Source organism: Micromys minutus (assembly GCF_963924665.1).
Source record: "Micromys minutus genome assembly, chromosome: 31".
Classification (NCBI taxonomy): domain Eukaryota; kingdom Metazoa; phylum Chordata; class Mammalia; order Rodentia; family Muridae; genus Micromys; species Micromys minutus.
Genome location: NC_137966.1, coordinates 13,098,332 through 13,117,196, shown reverse-complemented (window position 1 = coordinate 13,117,196; position 18,865 = coordinate 13,098,332). Strand labels below are relative to the sequence as shown.

At 38.7% G+C, this 18,865-nt stretch overlaps 1 protein-coding gene across 2 annotated transcripts in view; it reads right to left on the bottom strand.

The window, feature by feature from the left end:
- Positions 1 to 18,865, bottom strand: part of CREBRF (CREB3 regulatory factor) — a gene marked incomplete at its 3' end in the record, with an annotated part of 53,986 nt that overhangs the window by 19,649 nt on the left and 15,472 nt on the right. For both annotated transcript variants that reach the window (XM_080942476.1, XM_080942477.1), the window contains exons 2-5: positions 18,059 to 18,253; positions 15,863 to 15,988; positions 12,449 to 13,535; positions 196 to 390 (exon numbers count right to left, since the gene is read on the bottom strand). In XM_080942476.1, coding sequence (XP_080798602.1) covers positions 196 to 390; positions 12,449 to 13,535; positions 15,863 to 15,988; positions 18,059 to 18,067 — 1,417 coding nt within the window. In that variant the 5' untranslated portion in view covers positions 18,068 to 18,253. The remainder of the gene's footprint in view (positions 1 to 195; positions 391 to 12,448; positions 13,536 to 15,862; positions 15,989 to 18,058; positions 18,254 to 18,865) is intronic.

The window sequence follows — 18,865 nt, the reverse complement described above, 5'->3', positions numbered from 1 at the left end:
TATGGTGGCACTTTATATATACATTATAGTCCCAGAATCTAGAAGAATGAGGCAGAGGATTCAAAGTTCATGGCCAAACTGGGATACACAGAGACTTAGAGGCCAGTCTAGGCTATATACTCAAAATAAAAGTATCTCCACCCCCTAAAAAAGAGAAAAGGACACTAAGTATGTTTTTTTTTCAAATGCTCTTACCATGATGTAAGCCATTTTTCTGGTACATATTACTTGGCAAGGTGTCTCGATTCCACTCAGAGGGCCTCAGAATCCTCTCTTGCTGTGATGGTGTCAGCTGCTCACTATATTCCCAGAAGTACCTTCTCTTCCCTCTCTTCCGAGAAGATATGGAAGTCATCTCCTTCAAGTCCTCTACAGAGTCATTTTCATAGCCTTAAAAAAACATGGTTCCACAACTGTCAAGCCCGAGACATTCAATAAGTCGCTCAGAATAAACAAACAAAAATCCTATTTGTAACTTAAGTTATTTCTTTCATTTGAAGTATCAATGTCATGTCATGAACAGTGAATCAAGTTTATAATGTCCAGTATGTAGATCTCAAACTCATAATATCCAGAAATTAATAAACATTTATTACATAGTTATTTGGCATGGGCTTCTTTTTTGGGGTTTGGGAATTAGTACAGGATATTGTAGTATCTTCACATGATTAAGAACACAACTAAATACTACACAGGAATCAACATGCCATTACAGTAAGTAACTAAGAAGAAATGGTGCCAGGCACCGTGTAGAAACTTAATTTCACTGATGTCTAGCTTTTTACACATCAAGTGTTCTGGATGTTTATAAATGTGTTCAGATGATGCAAAGCCTGGAAGAGATGCCATTGCTGGTGATACATTGAGAAGTACTCACACATATGTGTAATGCTGTCATTATGAACAAAAATACCTCAGTTTACCATGCTGGTATATGGTTAAACAGAATTAGTCTAGAAGTCTAATTTAAGTTACATTTATTCCATGTGTACAAGAGTATTGTACTATATTAAGTATGTAAGGCCTTATTTACATGGAGCTGATTACAGAAACTAATAATCTGCAAATAAAAAGGTGCCACTACAGAATGGTACTTAGATACTATACTGTGGTTTCTAATGTCTTCCTTTTAATATTTGTGTCTACAACACTGCTCATGGAAAGCTGTGTCTACAGTGGCATCCTAGTTTCATAGCGGCAGTGATTTTTCTTTTATTCTACTTCTGAAAAAGTAAAAAAAAAAAAAAAAAAGACAGTTTCCAAGCAAATAAATGCACAGGTCTATTCCAGGTCATTCTTTAGTGGTCTTGTTACTTTACTCTGTACCACTGAAGGATATATCTCCCTTACTAATGAAAAGTTTCAGAAAACACTAATTCTGAGCTGCTGGAATTGTTGAACAAAGCTTGGTAACCTAAACTGCCTTCAGAGAATGATCCTCATAGATGAACTCCACAGGGCAGTGTGTGTGTGTGGGTGGGGGTACATGCCAAGTAAAATGACCACATTTTCCTTCTGAAACATGACTCTGGAACTATACCTACACAGTGATGATACCTGGTCACTGGGGAGAAAGCTCTTTGAGTGTTAGAATTTTACCAGCTTTTCTTCAGAGTCACAATTAGGAGGGTATGATTCTATTTCTGTAAGAGAAGGAAGAAGAGGTACTGTGGCTCTCAGGGTTCAGGTAGAACCAGGGTGTCTTGGTTGTGACTGATGTTACATGAGTGACTACATTCACTTGCCAGAACTCACACACCCAAAGTACTCATACAAGTATGACAGAGTCAAGTTTTGCTGTTTAAAAATTGTGTACCTCAATAAAACAGGATTTAAAAAAAGAAGTCTGGATTGTAACTCGGTGGTTGGGACCACTTAGCTGGCATGTGTGAGGTTTGTACTCAAAGGGGGAAAAAGATAAATTCAAAGAATGATGTCTGAGCAATGGTGCAGACACACTTTGTGCTTCAGTCCTAACATTTACAGTACATTCTGTGTAGCTTAACAATGTAGAGAAATGTGAAGTTAAGTTTCTTCCTTTTCTGCCTTCAAAGACTGTAAACAAAAAGACAGTGAGGTGCATGCTGTTGTATATGTTGAGTGTGTTTGGTGATTATGTCACCACTATCGTAGACTACCTCTCATCAAAAACAATGTAGAACACAGTGGGACAACAAACCCTAGGCTTTCTTTTTTAAAAAGGGGGGCATGGAGCAAGTGAGATGGTTCCGCAGGTGAAGACACGTACTGCCAGATTCAATAACCTGAGTTTGATCCCCAGGACCCAGATAGTGGACAGAGAGAACTGACTCCTATAAGTCCTCTGGCCTCATATATGTACTGTGGCACCTACACATACACAATAAACAAACAAATAGAGATAGATAAATGAAATAAAAATAAAAAATCTTTTAAAAATGGTGTAGTGTATATATTTTATTTTAGATAAGGATATCTTTGGAAAAGAAGAAAGGGTCACATTATGCCACCAGCTGAGGCATTTTTAATTGGTACTTGCTCCACAGTAGCTAAGCAAAAAATTACTGGCTTACAGAGATTACACAAGCCCAAACAGACAGACGAATAACCAAAAGAATCTTGTCTCCATACCAGCATCCATAACCAGTGTTTTCCACGGTCCAAAGCATAGGGACAGACTTTATTCCACTTTCTTAAGCAAGCCCCTTTTCCTCTATATTTCAATATGCGCCCTAAGTCAGCATCTACCTTTGTTAGTCTGCAGGTGGCAAGACATGTTCATTCACTCAATACTCATGCAACTCATTTGATGTTTCTAAGAAGTGACTGCTCAGCTGTACAGACTGACATGGTGAGAAGAGCCTGGCATGAATAGCAGAACTGAGCTGGGTCAGCTCTTACGATTCAAGGAGCCCAGCTCTGAGTCCACAACTTGCTCCACACCTAAATGGTTAAGTGTTCTAAAAGTCTTGCTCACTTTATGCTGAATTCAGAGTCACAGCAATGTTTATTTCTTCATTCCACTCAAATCAGGTATTAGATTTACTTATGTGTTCAATCTTTTCCCAAGAAGCATTTAAGAGCTGCCAGCTTTCTGACCCAACCTTTTCTATGAACATGTCCCATAAGTTTATTACCACCCCACTCCCAATTCACAGAGTATCTCCAGCCATCCACTTTTTAATATAAAAGCCATGGTGACCAAGTAAAATATAGAAAAATGGCGTGCTTACTCACTGATCCAAGGCTATTCATTCTTCTTTTTTCTGTAACAGAAGTCTAACCACCACCACCCAAAATGAATCTGTGGCCAAGTTAAGTTTTACAAAACCATGATACTGCATCCCTGGCTGGTAAAGCCACAGAGCACATAAACATATTAATAGACTCTGAAAGAGCCTGGTACACACATTTAATCCCAGTACTCAGGAGGCAGGAACTGGCAGATCTGTGAGTTTGAGGCTAGCCTGGTCTACACAGTGAGTTCCAGGACCCAGGGCTACAGAGTGACCCTGTCTCAAAAAATAAAAATAAAAACAAAAGCAAGACTTTGAGAGTATCTGGGGAGGCTGCTTCATGGTAGAGCTAGCTATGGCATGCCATGTGGAAGACCAAAGGTTCAATCCCCACCACTGCAATGGTCAGGAAGAATGACTAAAAAAAAAATCCTAACAACAAATAAATCTGTTCAACTCTAAATTCTATTAAGGCAAGGATTCCATTCATCTCCATATAATTAATACCTAATATATACACTGCCTAACATAAAAGATACTAAAACAAGTTTTGGTAAATGATTTGATTCTCTTCTCTACCCTGTGTCTTTCTTTTATTTGATATACTGCCATAATTACTAACTCATCTCTCGCTGATATGATCAAATTTAAATAGGAATGTGGTGTCCACTTTATCCTGGTACTTGGGAAGTGGAGATGAGAAGATCGGGAGTTCAACATCAGCTGTAGGCATATACTAAGTCTTGGCCAGCCTAGGATACAGTAGGTCTCCCAAATGACAACAAAAAGGAAGTAAGAACGTTGTGTTTACCAAACCTCAAACCACATACCTAAGGTCTGAACAGACTACAGTAAGGTCAACTGTGAAAAACACACAATGAGAATTACAAAATAAGCTCTCACTTTTAAGGAAGTGAGTTCTTGTTCTTGAACCATGCAATTTTACAACCCAAACAGTTGTAGCCAGTCTACAGAATGGGCTCATTTAGCACTTGGCAGTCAGTTCAGAAGAGAGACTGAAACTCTATTTTGCACCTCTCCTGGAACTTTGCAAGCTCATCAACTGCATAGCCATTTGCCAAGAACAAAATCTCAGGAGCTGGTCATCACAAAAGGGCCTTTGTAAACCAATCATCCACCCCCAGACTAGTGCTCTGACAGGAGTATAACCACCCTTACTTTACTGATTCAAAAATGCCTTCTGATTTCTCACCCACAATTTCCTTTTGCACCCCTTACAATGGTTTAAATCCTTCTTTCAATAAAAGAAATAATTTACACCAGAATTTTTTTAAAGCTAAGTAAGTACTACAAAATTGTGTTAATTTTATGGTTCAAGTATGTCATTCACTAATATAGAGTACTGTGCAAGCAATCCTAACCAAAAGATTCCCCTCAAGCCAACTGAAGGTGAATGAGTTTAGATGACATACTCATCCAGACATTAAGCAGCATTATCACTTAGATCCAGGAAGAGCACCAGATTCCACTAAACACCTACTAATACCTAAAGCCACTGCCTAGCTGCTCAAAAAGAGCAGTCTCCAACCAAGGCCTATGCTATGGAAGCAAAGGAAAGAGAATGTGTCCAGAGAGACTAAAAACTTGTAGTCTCTGTATAAATCAAAATCCTGAGAAAATGAAAATGGTGTCAGGAGGACTGAGAGTTCTTGAGTTCTCCTATATGATCTCAAAAAACTAAAAATGTAAATCCAATATGGTGGGCATACCAACATGATTTGTTAGTAGACTCTGCAGGGAATAAACTGGGAAAAGCTAGATGCCAGCCATTTGAAGATGTGGATAGTAGCTGCATCTGTAGTCTAATAGTAAAAATACCAGAAATGTATAAAGCAAAGGAGGATCTTTCTAATCTGCCAGCTACAGTGAAAGTGGTATCAAGACACAGTCTTCCATAAAGTCCCTAATGGGGCTGGCCATCACACTCCTGCTAAACCCTCAGACATTATGGAAACCATAAGGCCACAATCCAAGATAAGAAAGAAATTTTCCTGTTGGCTGGTAACTAACTGTAAGAGTGATGTGCTTTGTCTGACACAACATTCAAAGGAGTCCACCTTCATCTTCTGTTGAGACCTTGTGGTGGTGCTAAGGGAAGGAAGAAGCATATACTACTAAAAAGGTTAAGCAAACTCTACTGAAATAAAAAGAAAACACAAGACAAAAACAGTAACAAAAAGATTGCCAATCCATACTCTTAGAAAAACACAGGAAAAGCATTACTGGGCCGTGTACTGAAACCTGGCAAGCAGACTGACTAAAACTGACTAAAGAAGTCTGCATCAGAATCACAAAGTATTCAACAATATGGCTGGAGACAGAGTTGGCACAAAGAAACAAAAAAAGATTAAGTTCCAAGCAATCTTGAATACTGGAAGAACCATCCAAAAGACAGACTCCAGTGACCCTAAATATGAAGAACAACAACTCAGCATTTAACAGACATCTGAGTGAACAAGAAAGACCACTGAGAGTTGAGGTTGCAAGCAGCAATCAGGGGAGATTGCATTCAAACACTCCACTCCACCAAGCTCTTCCCTTTATATTTAATACCCAGTGCCAATTTAACCAAGTCAGTCTGTCCTGTTCTCCTTTCACCTTTACTCATCTGGTCCCCCCCTTTTTTTCCTTCTCTCCTAAGCTTATACTCTGTCTTTTCACCTTCCATTTAATAGGTTTTCCCTACATTACAGGCTAGCCTGATTTGCAGAGTTTTCTTATCTCACCCTGCTGAGTCCCGGGAATCTTTTAGATTATCTTGTTGCATTTCTTTCCATTTTTCTTTTCATTCACTTTTAGGTAGACTGCCTCACTGTGTCCCCATTTCACCTTCTCTATTTACTTTTCCTTCCTCTGTTTTTTTTTTTTTTTTCTGTATCAACCCAATACTAATCACTATTTTGTTTCCATTTCTACTCAGCTGACAGTAACTGATACCTTAGTCTATCATGCAATCCATGTTCCTTTATTGCCTAAAGTAATTAGAGCTTAGGGGGTGGTTGTTACTTAGCTATGACAGTAAATTCATAGTAGGCCTATATTTTGCTAGTGATTTTTTTCTGTAGACAATATTTTAGAGTCCTGGGGACTTAACTTGTGCTTCAAGCACCAATATAGCAGAACAAAATGGCATCTCAATTATATTACATCCTAGTTTTTCTCAAAAGTTTTAAACATTTCTACTAGAAGAGTGATTTAAAAAGGAAAAAAAAAATCAATCAACAACCTAATCCCAGATGCATAGATATCTATGCAAAAATATAAAAACAACAAACAAAAAGGTAACATGATCCCTCCAAAATTTACCAATCTGACAGTAATATCCTCCAATGACAATGACTTAGATGAAATTCCAGACAATAATTATACTTAAAGAAACAGAAAGAACATAATGAATAAAGATAAACTGTTAAACAAAAGCAAACAAAAAGAAGTCAGCACAGTACACAAGTGCTGGCCAGTTTTTAAATGATTAAAACAGACTAAACAGATTTGTGATCACCTAACCAGCTCTACAGAAGATACTTGAAGGAATGCTCTGAGTTAAGAGGAAGACATGTCCCATGAGGGATCTGTCTATCTTATAAGGACACATATGTCTTCTCTCATTTTGATTTCCTAGATGTTACACAAATGATAAAAACATCTATAACATGGAAGTACACGTGACATGAGGGAAAAAGAGGACCTCCACAGAAAGGGGAAGCGCAGAGGTAAGGGAGAGCAGGAGCAGTGTAGTGCTTTTCACCCTGCCTAAGTTCTGACCCTTTAGTACAGCTCCTCTTGTTGTGGTGACCTCCAACCACAAAATTATTTTGTTGCTTCTTCATAACTGTAATTTTGCTACTGTTATGAATCATAATGTGAATATCTGCTATGCAGGATATCTGATATGGGACCCTTAAAGGGGTCATGACCCACCAGTTGAGAAAGAGTATGCTAGGGTATGAAGGGAATGTACTCTGTGTGTGTCGGGAGAATAAATATGAATATCAAAGAAGTAAAGACAAAGACTGGAAGTGTATCAACAATGGTAGAATATTTTTCTAGCATATGCAAGTCCCAAGATTTGTTACCAGCACTTCAAATTTACATGCTGACAGCCAGAAACCAACAAATTGAATAAAACCTTACCTATTGACACTTAATGAATTACAAAGTAAATCTAAGTGTGGTAGGAAATGCCTATCTAGTACTTGGGTGGGTAAGGCAGGAGGACACAAGTTCAATGCCAACCTAACATACATAGCATATTTCAGGCAAAAGAGACAATGAAGTGGACGTGAGATGGGAAGGCATCCATGACACTGTGGGTGCTAGACCTGGAACAGACTGTAAGCAACAACCTATCACTAAAGATAAAGGCTATGTGTGCTGATAAAAGGGGTTAATTCATCAAGAAGATATAACTTGTAAATATACCCACACCAAAACACCTAACAAACTAAAGCAAATAATAGCATTACAGACAAGAAAAAAATGCCTAATTCAGTGGTGAGAAACTTAAATACTACCCATCTTCGAAAATGAATAGATCAAAAAGAATGAATAAAACACAGCAGACTTGAACAACATTGAAGACAAGATGAACATACATAGAAGTCTCCATCCCATAGCAGTGAACTTCAGATTCAGTTAGAGAATAAATACCATTCTCCAGGACAGATTGTTAAAACTACAAAACTAAACTAGTTTATCATTTTTTAAAACTTCCAATAATACAAATAACACACACACACACACACACACACACACACACACACCCGATACAATGAAAAACAAAAATGGTTTAATAATTTTATTGTCAGACATGGTGGTTCTTGTCTGTAATTCAATTGGCTGTGGGAAGAGTGCCACGAATTTAAGAAAAGCCTGTGCTACACAGCAGGTACCAGGTCAGCCAAGACAATGCAGTAAGACCTTTCAGAAAGAGGGAATGCAAGAGAGAGAGGGAGGGAGGGATAGAAACTACAGAACAAAGAGCAGCATACTACAGAATGACAGTCAACTAAAGCTTTCCCCTCTAATTCCTGTCTTAGTTATGGTTTCTATTCCTGCACAAACATCATGACCAAGAAAAGGTTTATTCAACATACATGTCCACATTGCTGTTCATCACCAAAGGAAGTCAGAACAGGAACTCAAACAGGTCAGGAAGCAGAAGCTGATGGAGGGATGTTACTGGCTTGCTTCCCTGGGTTTGCTCAGCTTGCTTTCTTATCGAACCCAGGATCACCATCCCAGAGAGCACCACCCAAGATGGGCCCTCCCACCATTGATCACTAATTGAGAAAATGCCTTACAGCTGGATCTCATGGAGGCATTTCCTCAAGGGAGGCTCTCTTCTCTGTGATAACTCCAGCTTGTGTCAAGTTGACAAACAAAAGCAGCAAGTACAATTCCTTTTACACAAGTGTAGAAACTGTACATTTAACACACACAAGTTGTCTTGTTTAGGAAGAGTTTAAATAAAAAGTAACCTTAAGTCTAATGTGAAGGAAAACATCAGAGAGGAGGAGAAAAGCAGGTGGAACAGAGAAGGAAAGAGTAAGAAAGAAGGAAGGAGTGAAGAGTAGGAAGGAGATGAGACAGAATGGAGAAGGCCATAGATCTAACCCAAATAACAAAGTTGATAGAAAAATCATGGGAGAAGCTTCTTGATATTGATCTGGTAGATGAAAAAGCTTAGGGTAGACTCCATAACATAGGCGATACAAGCAGAAACAGAGGAATGGGGTCTTGTCAAACTAAAAAGCTTGTGAGCAACAAAACCAATCAAAACAGTGAGGAGACAGCCTATAAAACAGAAGAAATATATACTAACAGTATATACAACATTAAGTTAATATTTAAAACACACAAAAAAAAAAAACCCCAAAAAATAATGTATCTTACAGACATGGTAAAGATCCTAAATAGGCATTCCTCAAAAGATATTTAAATGACCAACAAGTATATGAAAACATTCTCAATACAACTAATTGTTAATAAAGCAAATAAAAATCAGAGACACTATAACACATGGGTCATAATGACCCATCAGAAGTTGCACAGACACTGTTGTCAAAGGAATGGGGAAGAGAGAATTCTTGTCATTGCCTGTGAAATTGTAAACTGGTATGGTTTTTATGGAAAGCAGTATGGAAGTTCCTCAAAAACCTGAAAATAGCTGGCATGGCAGCATGAACCTACAATCCCAGTACTCGGGAGCCTGTGTTGCAAGAGAACTCCATTCCAGGTTACATAATCAGTGCCAGCATAAAGGAGAGAGCTAGACGCTAGCTCCAAAAAGGCAGGCCAGACACTGGGGATGTATCTCAGTCATAAAGGACTTGTCTAGCACATGGAAACAACAGGTTTTGCCCAATACAAAAAAACAACACAGAAAACAATGGCTACAGCTTCAGTTCAGTGGAAGCTCAGCACAAAATACACAAAGCCCTGAGTTTGAGCACCAGCATCTAAACTAACTAAATAAAAATAAAAATAACAAATGATCCAGCAATCCCACTTTCCTGGAAAGAGGCCTGAGGAAATAGCTCTGCTCTTTGAGAAGACCTGAGTCTGATATGCTGTATCCATGTCAGGCTACACAACTACCTGCAACTCCAACTTGAGGGAGTCTGACACCTCTAGCCTCTGAGAGCACCTACACTCAAGTGAGCATGCACACACACACACACACACACACACACACACACATTTTTTAAATATTTATTTTATGTATAAGAGTATTTTGCCTGCATATGTACATACACACCACATGTGTGCCTGCTGCTCAAGGTAATGAGAAGAGGGCACTGGACCCCATGAACTGAAATCACAAATGATTTTAAGCCACTGCTTGGTTGCTGGGAATTAAATTTGGGTCCTCTGTAAGAGCAACAAAAGTGCTCCTAGTCACCTAGCCATCTCTCCAGCCTCTCACAAACATAATTTAAAATAAAAAAAAACAAATCTTTTCTTTGGTTTGTTTTAAAAGGCCAGATTTATACCTTTAACCAAAAGATATTCAGAAGATAGAAACACACAAATCTCTTGTGAGGTAGAAGCCAGGCTGATCTGCACAGTAAGTTCAGAATAGAGCAATATAATAAGACTACGTCTTCAAAAGTATTAATAAAAAATAGAAAGCATTCTCTTGAAAGCTACCTGTACTACTACATTTACCACAATACTTCTAACATCCAAGCAAATGTACAGATACAAAAGTGTAAGTACATACAATATAGCTTATCCTTTAAGGTTTACATTTATGAAAAGGTGAATTTACTTGTTATGCCAACTGAAACAGAACAGAACAGAAAGACGGAATGCAAAGTCTCCACATGTGGGACTAAAGTCAAACATATAGAAGTAGAGAACATGTTTGTCAGGAACTGAAGACATGTGGGCATGTGAGGTGTTCATCAAAAAGCAAGTTGTTGTTCTGCACAGTAAGTTTGCCTTGGTGGCACTGAGCTTTACTGATCCTGGGATCCACCTGCTTGTAAGCATGTCCTTCCTCACATGCCATCCCCTTAGTTCTCCATCCTCTCTGTGCTAACACACCCCTTAGCACTGCTCCCCAATTCTGTAAGACTCTCATGCTTAGACCTAATATGCCAGTCTTCAAGAGCCACACCTGAACAACAGATGGAACTACAGAAACTACCCATATTATACACAGCCAATTTCCCCTTATACATCTCAAGGTAGATTTTATCAATGTACTGTAAGAAAAGTAGGCATGGCAAAGAGAAGACAATTCTATCTAGATTATCCAGGATTCTAAAATAAACAACAACAACAAAAGGTATAAGCCGTTTTCCTCCAAGTTAAATTTGAAGTCCTTTTTACTTACTTAAAAAATACCCAAACCAAACCATTTGTGGTATCAAATGTATAAATCTAAGTATTTGAATTAAAAAAATATCAAAAAGGAGAAAATCTTTGATGGGTAATAATGCTTTGGAAGAGTGTGGCTCAGAGGTAGGCTTACCTAGCATATGTGAGGCTGGGGGTTTAACCCAATACTGCATCAGCCACAGCAACAACCACCCACATGCTCTTGCACACACATATACATGCACATGCAGACACATACACATCCACATGCATATACACATACAAGCACACAGACATACTGCTGCACTCTAACAAAGTCATTGTCCACAGTTTCAGAAAAATGTCAATATTTAGAGTGCCTAAAATGCCAGAAATAACCATTTTAAAACAAAAAGACTGCCAACTCCAAGAAGTTTAATTTTTAATTAGCTTTATGCAGAATTATTAGTATCAAGACTAATAATGAAGCAAGTAACTTTTGCTTAGAATTTAAAATCTTCACTTGTTTATTTTTAACTGTGTGCCACTTTGCCACAACATTTTTATGATGTTTATAAGCCAACAGTAGCTCTAGCCCAAACATGTAAATGCTGAAGTGAACCAAGCTCCCCACATATCTGTTTCTTTTCCTGTTTAGTTTGTATGCACTGTACACTAAATGAAACATCATCCTTCATGCTCTTCAAACTGTAGCATGAACTTTCTTATCTTACAGTTTTTTTGTTTTATGTTTTTTCCTATTTGCTGCTTTTTAGAGACAAGGTCTCACTATATAGCCCTGACTGCCTTGGCACCAACTATGTAAATCAGGCTGACCTCAAACTTTTTGTGATCCTCCTACCTCTGCTGTCAAGTGTTGGGATTATAAGCATGTAACACATCTAGCATAATATATATTTTCTTAGCACAGCAGACACAAAGAAAACGCTTGTCTTCAAACTGTTCCCTGAGTAGGCTTTTATTAACCATGAGCGTGAGTGACATGAGCTGACACCACTTGACCATATTCTACATACACTATCTTAGCCACAGGAGGGGCACATGCAAAACAGGGCAACCTATTTTAAACCAACATACTCTAGGAGTCCTTACTTAAGTGTTCAAGAGGGTGGCAAAGTAGATCACTTAACAAAAAAAAAAAAAAAGAAAGAAAGAAAGAAAGAAAAGAGAGAGAGAGAGAGAGAGAGAGAAAGAGAGAGAAAGAAATAAGCCCTCAAAGAATCAAGATACAAACTATCACAAAAAGCTACATTTGATCCAAATTAAGACATTAAGTTATTTATTTATTTAATCCCCAAACTAAAATATAGCAACCATCCAAACAAAAGTTTCCTATTTCAAACAGTGACTAGAAAGGTCAATGTAGTAGGCTCCAAGAGTTATACCTGGTTCAGAGAACGTGTCGCTGATATCATCATCTCTGTCATCCTCATAATCCTCTTCCTCTTCTTCCTCTTCTTCATTTTCAGAAAGCTCATGCTCACTGCCAAACCCTTCATCATGGTCCTCATCATCAATATCATCTTCATCATCTTCATCATCTTCAGGACTGTATTTGGTTGGCTGTTCTCTCATGTCAGAGACAAAAAGAGAATAATTGTGCTCTTCTTTTTTCTGGGATGAATCTGAAACAGAAGTGCTGGCAGAAAGGCTGCCACTCTCTGCTGTGGCAACCAACCCAGGACCATCCTGGGACAGAGGACTAAGTAATAGTTCTTGGGTTTCTCTGAAAGGCAAAGCAGGAGTGCCGTGACCCTGATGAGGCTCCACCCCTCTTTTCTCCTGTCTCTTTGCAACAGTTCCACAGTAGCAAGTGTTCTCCTTTGCTCCATCTATGTGTACCTGGCTCAAGAAGGGCCGGCCCTGTTGCACAGGGTTGATCTTGACTTTTGCTTTTTTTACATAGTCTTTACATTCAACATGAAAATTCACCTTTTCATTATGATACACGCTGGTCTTCACCATGATCTGTGTGCTTGAAGTAGGTTTGCTTGCTTTTTGGACACAGTCTGACGATGGGACCTCAGCCTGAAGTGTCTTTGAAGAACACACAGGGGCAGCTGCTCTACTTGTGATCTTTTTACTAGGAAAAGAAGAAGGGGGCAAGGGATTTTGTTTGACACTGAAGAGTGAATCAGGATAATAAAGGGAATCAGAAACAGACTGAGAATCCTCACTATTGAGCTGGGCCAAGGTTGGAGTTTTACTGATGACTTCTTCATCTTGATAAGGGCTAGAAAAGTCATCAAGACCCAGGTAATCCACTTCTTTTGTCCCCCAGATGTCACAGCTGGTTAGTTTGGTGTACTTAGTTAAGTCTTCACAGTATGTATCCCACTGTTCCCACTTTGAAGTCAAAGCATCCTCATTGTCCAGGACATCTGTGAAAGTCTCCAGATTTTCAATGTCTTTGCAGTCTTCCAAAGAAAGGAAGTTGTCTCTAGGATTCTGTTGATAATTCATCTCTCTATCCTAAGGAAGGTTTAAAACGGGAAGTCACATACCATACTTTAGGAAGAAATTATTCACCTCTACCTATACCTGCAAATGCCAAAATAAACACTCTACCTCTTGTCTGTTTTAGGATAAAGGACACTGACACGATACCTTGCCCTATCTATATGCCTTTATTTCACTGGGCAAAAAAAAAGTGGGAAAATATGTTCTTTGAGAGGCTTAAAGTATGGGCCCAAACATCAAGACCTCTTCTGATCTTACAGGCATTCTTTAGAAATGAACTTCAAGTAAGAATCAAAAATTGAAGACTTTACCTCATCACAGAACTCCTGCACTTGAGGCAATTAAATATGGAGACAAAGAGCCCAGATAGTGCTTAAAGTTAATTGAAAAATTGTTAGAACTTGGATAAGACCTAGGTAACAATTCTTGGCATGGTAAGTCAAATAGTCTTCACACACTGCAAAAATAGGATTTTTATAATGTAGTAAAAGGCCTGGAGTGGTGGCACACACCTTTAATCCACTCAGAAGGCAGAAGCAGGATGATTTCTATAAGTTTGAGGCCGGCCTGGTCTACATAGCAAGTTCCAGGCCATCCAGAGTTTCATGGTAAAACCCTGTCTCAAAAAAATAAATAAATAAAATGTAGTTATTCTATAGCCATGGAAAATGAAATTGAGCCCTGATGCACTATCACAAAAAGTTTTCCATCACAATTGTTTTTTTTTTTTTTTGTTTCGTTTTGTTTTGTATAGAAAAAGTAAACTCCAGCTGAAGAGAAGGATCAGTGGGTAACGGCTTAATGACAAGCCTGACCACCAGTCCAACTCCCGCGACCCATATGATTCGAGGAAAGAACCAGTCTCAGTTACCCTGTGACCTAAACATATACATTGTGACATGTGTGTAGACATACACACAGACTAAATAAATAAATGTGGGGGGAGGCAGCTATGTATCATCCATCCAAAGTAAAAGACATATTCCAATGTTTACATATTTATCTGTATCAGCTAGCAGTAGTTACCTTTGGGGAAAATCTGAAGACTGAAGGCTTAGAAAAGGAATGGGTTTTCAGTTTTCCAGTTTATTTTGTTCCAATGAATCTTTAGTTTGTATATTTGTCTGTGTATTTGTGTGTGAGTAGGCTTCACTTTAGTAGTTTATACGCCATGCCCTACTTTAATTAGGTATAGAATTCAATGATTCTTAATAAACTCACAGACTTATATACTCAACTTTACAAATTTTCAGCAGTTCTTGTTGCTTAAATAACATGTAATTAAAATTATACTGGGGGCTACAAATGTGGCTCAGCAGATCAGAGCACTTACTGACTTTCTAAGAACCCAAGTTAGGTTCCTAGCACTGTGGTCTGGAAGCTCAAACCACCTTTAACTCCCAGCTCCAGGGATATCTGTTACCTCTGGCCTCCTTGGGAACCTTCACTCATATGCATAGTTAAAATGTAAGTCCTCCAACCCTGACCCTTGGGCTAGTCATGGTGGGACAAACCTTTAATTCAAGTACTCCCAAGGCAGAAATAGGAAGGTACCTGTGAGGTTTCAGGCCAGTGTAGTCTATATAGCAAGTTCCAGGGCAGCTAAAGCTACAAGTGAGATCCTGCCTTTAAAAAAGCAAAACAAAACAAAACAAGACAGAGTGGGGATTCAGAGATGGCCAAAGTTAAGAGCACTTGCCGCTCTTGCAGAGGCCCTTGGTTCTATTCCTAGCACCCACTTGGTGGCTCACAACTATCTAGTTCCACAGGATCATATACACCCTTTTGGCCTCTGTAGGTACTACATACACGTGCACAGACACATGCAGGTAAACTACCCCAGCACACAAAATAAACTGTTAATTTTTTACCTTGGGAACTTTGTGTCTTAGGAAAAAGTCAATACCCTATGATACTGCTTATAGTTGCTAATTTGTCTTACCATCTCTACCATACATCTTGTGCACTTATTCCTTAATTTGTGAGCTAAAAGCCCTTTAGCAGTTTACTTTATCACACACACAGCTCACTTTCCTCAGGAACAACTAGACATATAATCTCTTCATTTACTACTTTCATCAATTTGTGCCTTTCTAAAATTACAAGACTTAGTCACAAGAATGAAACCTGGCTCCCAGTCACTTCTCTTTTCTTAAAACCAGATCTGTGTGGTCCCCACAATCTTCCTTCCTCAGCCTCTTGGATAATGGTTTTACCTGTGTGAGGTTCCACATCATGGACATTCTTTTCTCTTTTCAGACATTTCTAAATAAAAACTCTACAACATCATTTTGATTCAAATCTATTAAAACTAAAACCAAAAGCAAAATGTTGCTTACCAGCTCATACATGAAATCTGGATCAGAACTGTTGGCTAAGAGATCTGTGCTCATCAGAGTCTGTTCTGAAAAGGTGTGGCTTCGAAAGGCATCCCCAAAAGGCGGGTCCATTCCGCTTACGCTGGGCTACAACAAAACCATTTTCACATTTCATTTACAGACAGCTTCAAGCCCAACTTACTACACATCAGCCCATCCTACCCCAGTATATAACTTATTTCAGGAAATAACCCTGCCTCTTCTGTGTAGCACACCAACAGCTTTCCTAGCACTGAACACAGACCTCTATGAGGAAAAGAGCTAAGATGTATGTGTGTGTGTGTGTGTGTGTGTGTGTGTGTGTGTGTGTGTGTGTATTATCAGAACAGATAAAAATATCAGAACAGTAGATCTTAACAACAACTTCTAAAAATTGGACTTTGGTCACTAGAGTCAGCATACAACATTGGGCTTTTTATTTTTTAAGCTATATAAACATTACTTAAATTCCTTCTCTAACAAGACTCTGTTCTAATTCCTCTAAAGAAAAGAATGTCCTGTTTTCTGAGGGCTGCAGCAATAGTAAGTCAGACCTAAACTATATTCCTGAGTCCAGTGTCTTACTTCCCCAAAGAAAGAACATCTGAGTATCTGTTTATAAGGTATTGGGGCAGGGGGTGGAAGTCACAGGACAACTTGCTGAAGTCAGTTTTCTCTTTCTATCATGAGGATCTGGGAGACTAAACTCAAGCCATTTATGCTCCATGGCAAGAGCTTTTCTTTACCCACTGAGCCACCTTGTCAGACCAATTTAGATATTTTCAGTCCAACCAACAGGAACAACACAATAGCCTCCTAAGTCTCTAAGATACGGCTAGAAATAAGGCTCTTCTCTTCCTCTCTCTCTCCCTTCTACATTTCATCACCTATCCAAACCATTTCAGCTGCACACCCTGGCTCAAATAAAAGAGAAGTCACACTCTGAAACCTAACTGCAAAATATAAAAACATTCTTCTTACTTTCCCACAAGTTACAAGAGTTTTATAAGCATTAGTCACCTACCCACGTACTTTCTCACACACCTCCTTATTTCCTACCCTTCCCTGTCTTCTCTGTTCTCCCAGGTACTCCCACAGCAGGTGTGTTCTGCTTTGATTTTCCACAGACCCTCCAAAACTTTGAGGTCTTTCTTTTTACAAAAATGTAGCTTAAGCAAGTGAGTTTTAGAGTCCTAATTCAAGCAGTCAATAGACAGCCGACCACACAATGTGTGGCTCTTTGGGCACAGAGGCTGGGATGGAATTGACTTCTGGTCCTTTAAGTGTCAATTACCAAGTCTTCCTTATTAGCCTCTGCTGCAATGTCACCAAGCCATCCTGACTGTTGAACCCTGTGCCCAAGGGATTGACTGTTGTGTACAGTCCCACTAAAGAGTCTCTATCTGCTCATTATTTCTAGATTTCTTCCCAGTACTCAAACTTGGGGGGTGAGGGTGGGGGTTCAGCATGAAAACCAACCATGAAAAGAAATATGGGAAAGTATGGATAAGAAAATTGGGACAAATAAACTTCTAGTTTTTATTTCAGTGATTGCCTCAAACTCAAAGAGACCAATTAAAAGGAGTTTTCTCTGCCGGATGTGGTACTGTATGCCTATGATTCCAGCATTTTCAAGGTCAGGGTAAAAATTGAAGCCAGCGTCACCTACACAGCCAGACAAGAGAAAGAAAGAGCTAAACACACACACACACACACACACACACACACACACACCAGGGGGGGAGGGAGTTAGGGGATAAGAAAATGAATGTTGTAATTATAGAACATACAGGTGTGTGTGCTTCTATGTATGAGACAAAATCGCCACTTAACTGTTGCAAATAAGAAAGTTGGGAAGCAACATATCAGAATACCGAAAATGGGATTTGGGTGGCAGATTAAATTTTCGGATAGTTCATTCTGTCCTCATAAGGCCAGTAAGTTTAGCAACTAACCTACTTACTTACCATGCTGCTTGTGTCAAGCTCACTGAAATCTTCAAGGCTACAGCAAATAAGGAAACCAAAGAGCACATACTCACATCTATGTGAGGGCAGAAATAAGCTGTCTTTGAAGCTAGTGTGCCACGCTGTGTTAAGATGCATAAGGCTTGCAGCAGCACTATGCCCTTCCTATCACTGGAGAATTACACTGTACACTATTCCACGTGTGATTTACCTGAGGCATTTCCAGGCCCAGATCCTGTGAGTCCAATTCCAAACTTCTTCTTTCTCTTGTTTGTAAATTCCTTTCCAGCTTTACTTTTAATTCCAAGATCAAAGATGATTTTCACAATAAACAGCAGATTTTCCCAGAATACCTTCAGTTCAACTGCTTGGGTCACCACTTTTTTAAAAAAATAAATCTGCAGGTCTGTCAAATAACAGAGAGTAACTTCACTGAACTCCATTGAAAACAAGTTGACCTTTCAAATGAACATTAATAAAGAACGCTACACTTTAAATAAGACTTATAGTTGAACTTTCAAAAATTTCATCATGTTGTAACATCTACTATTCTGAAATACACCCTTTAACATTGTTTATTTCTGAAATAAGTTCTGTCAATAACCAACTAGCAACCAAAAACAACAGCAAGCACCTGTAATGGGTGTGGGGAAGCACTCTGGATATGAGACAGGGAGATCACAAGGCTGGGATACCCTGAGTTACAAAGGAAGTTTTAGGCTAGCCCAGGCTATTCAGAAAGACCCTCTATCAAATAAGTAAGTAAACAAATAAATCATCAACAGTCTTTAAAAAAAACTTTAATATATCCTCATCTTTTCTGTGATTTGAAAAATATATTAATTCTAAAGTCAAGTTTTCATTTCCTTTATCATTGTGAAGAAATGAATTTTAACATTTTACTGTTTAATCAATAACTGTAAAAATGACCTAGTTTATTTTATAACTATACAACTGTCATGAATAAACAGAAAGAGAATTTAACATATATAGTGTAGATATAATCATCTACATGAAA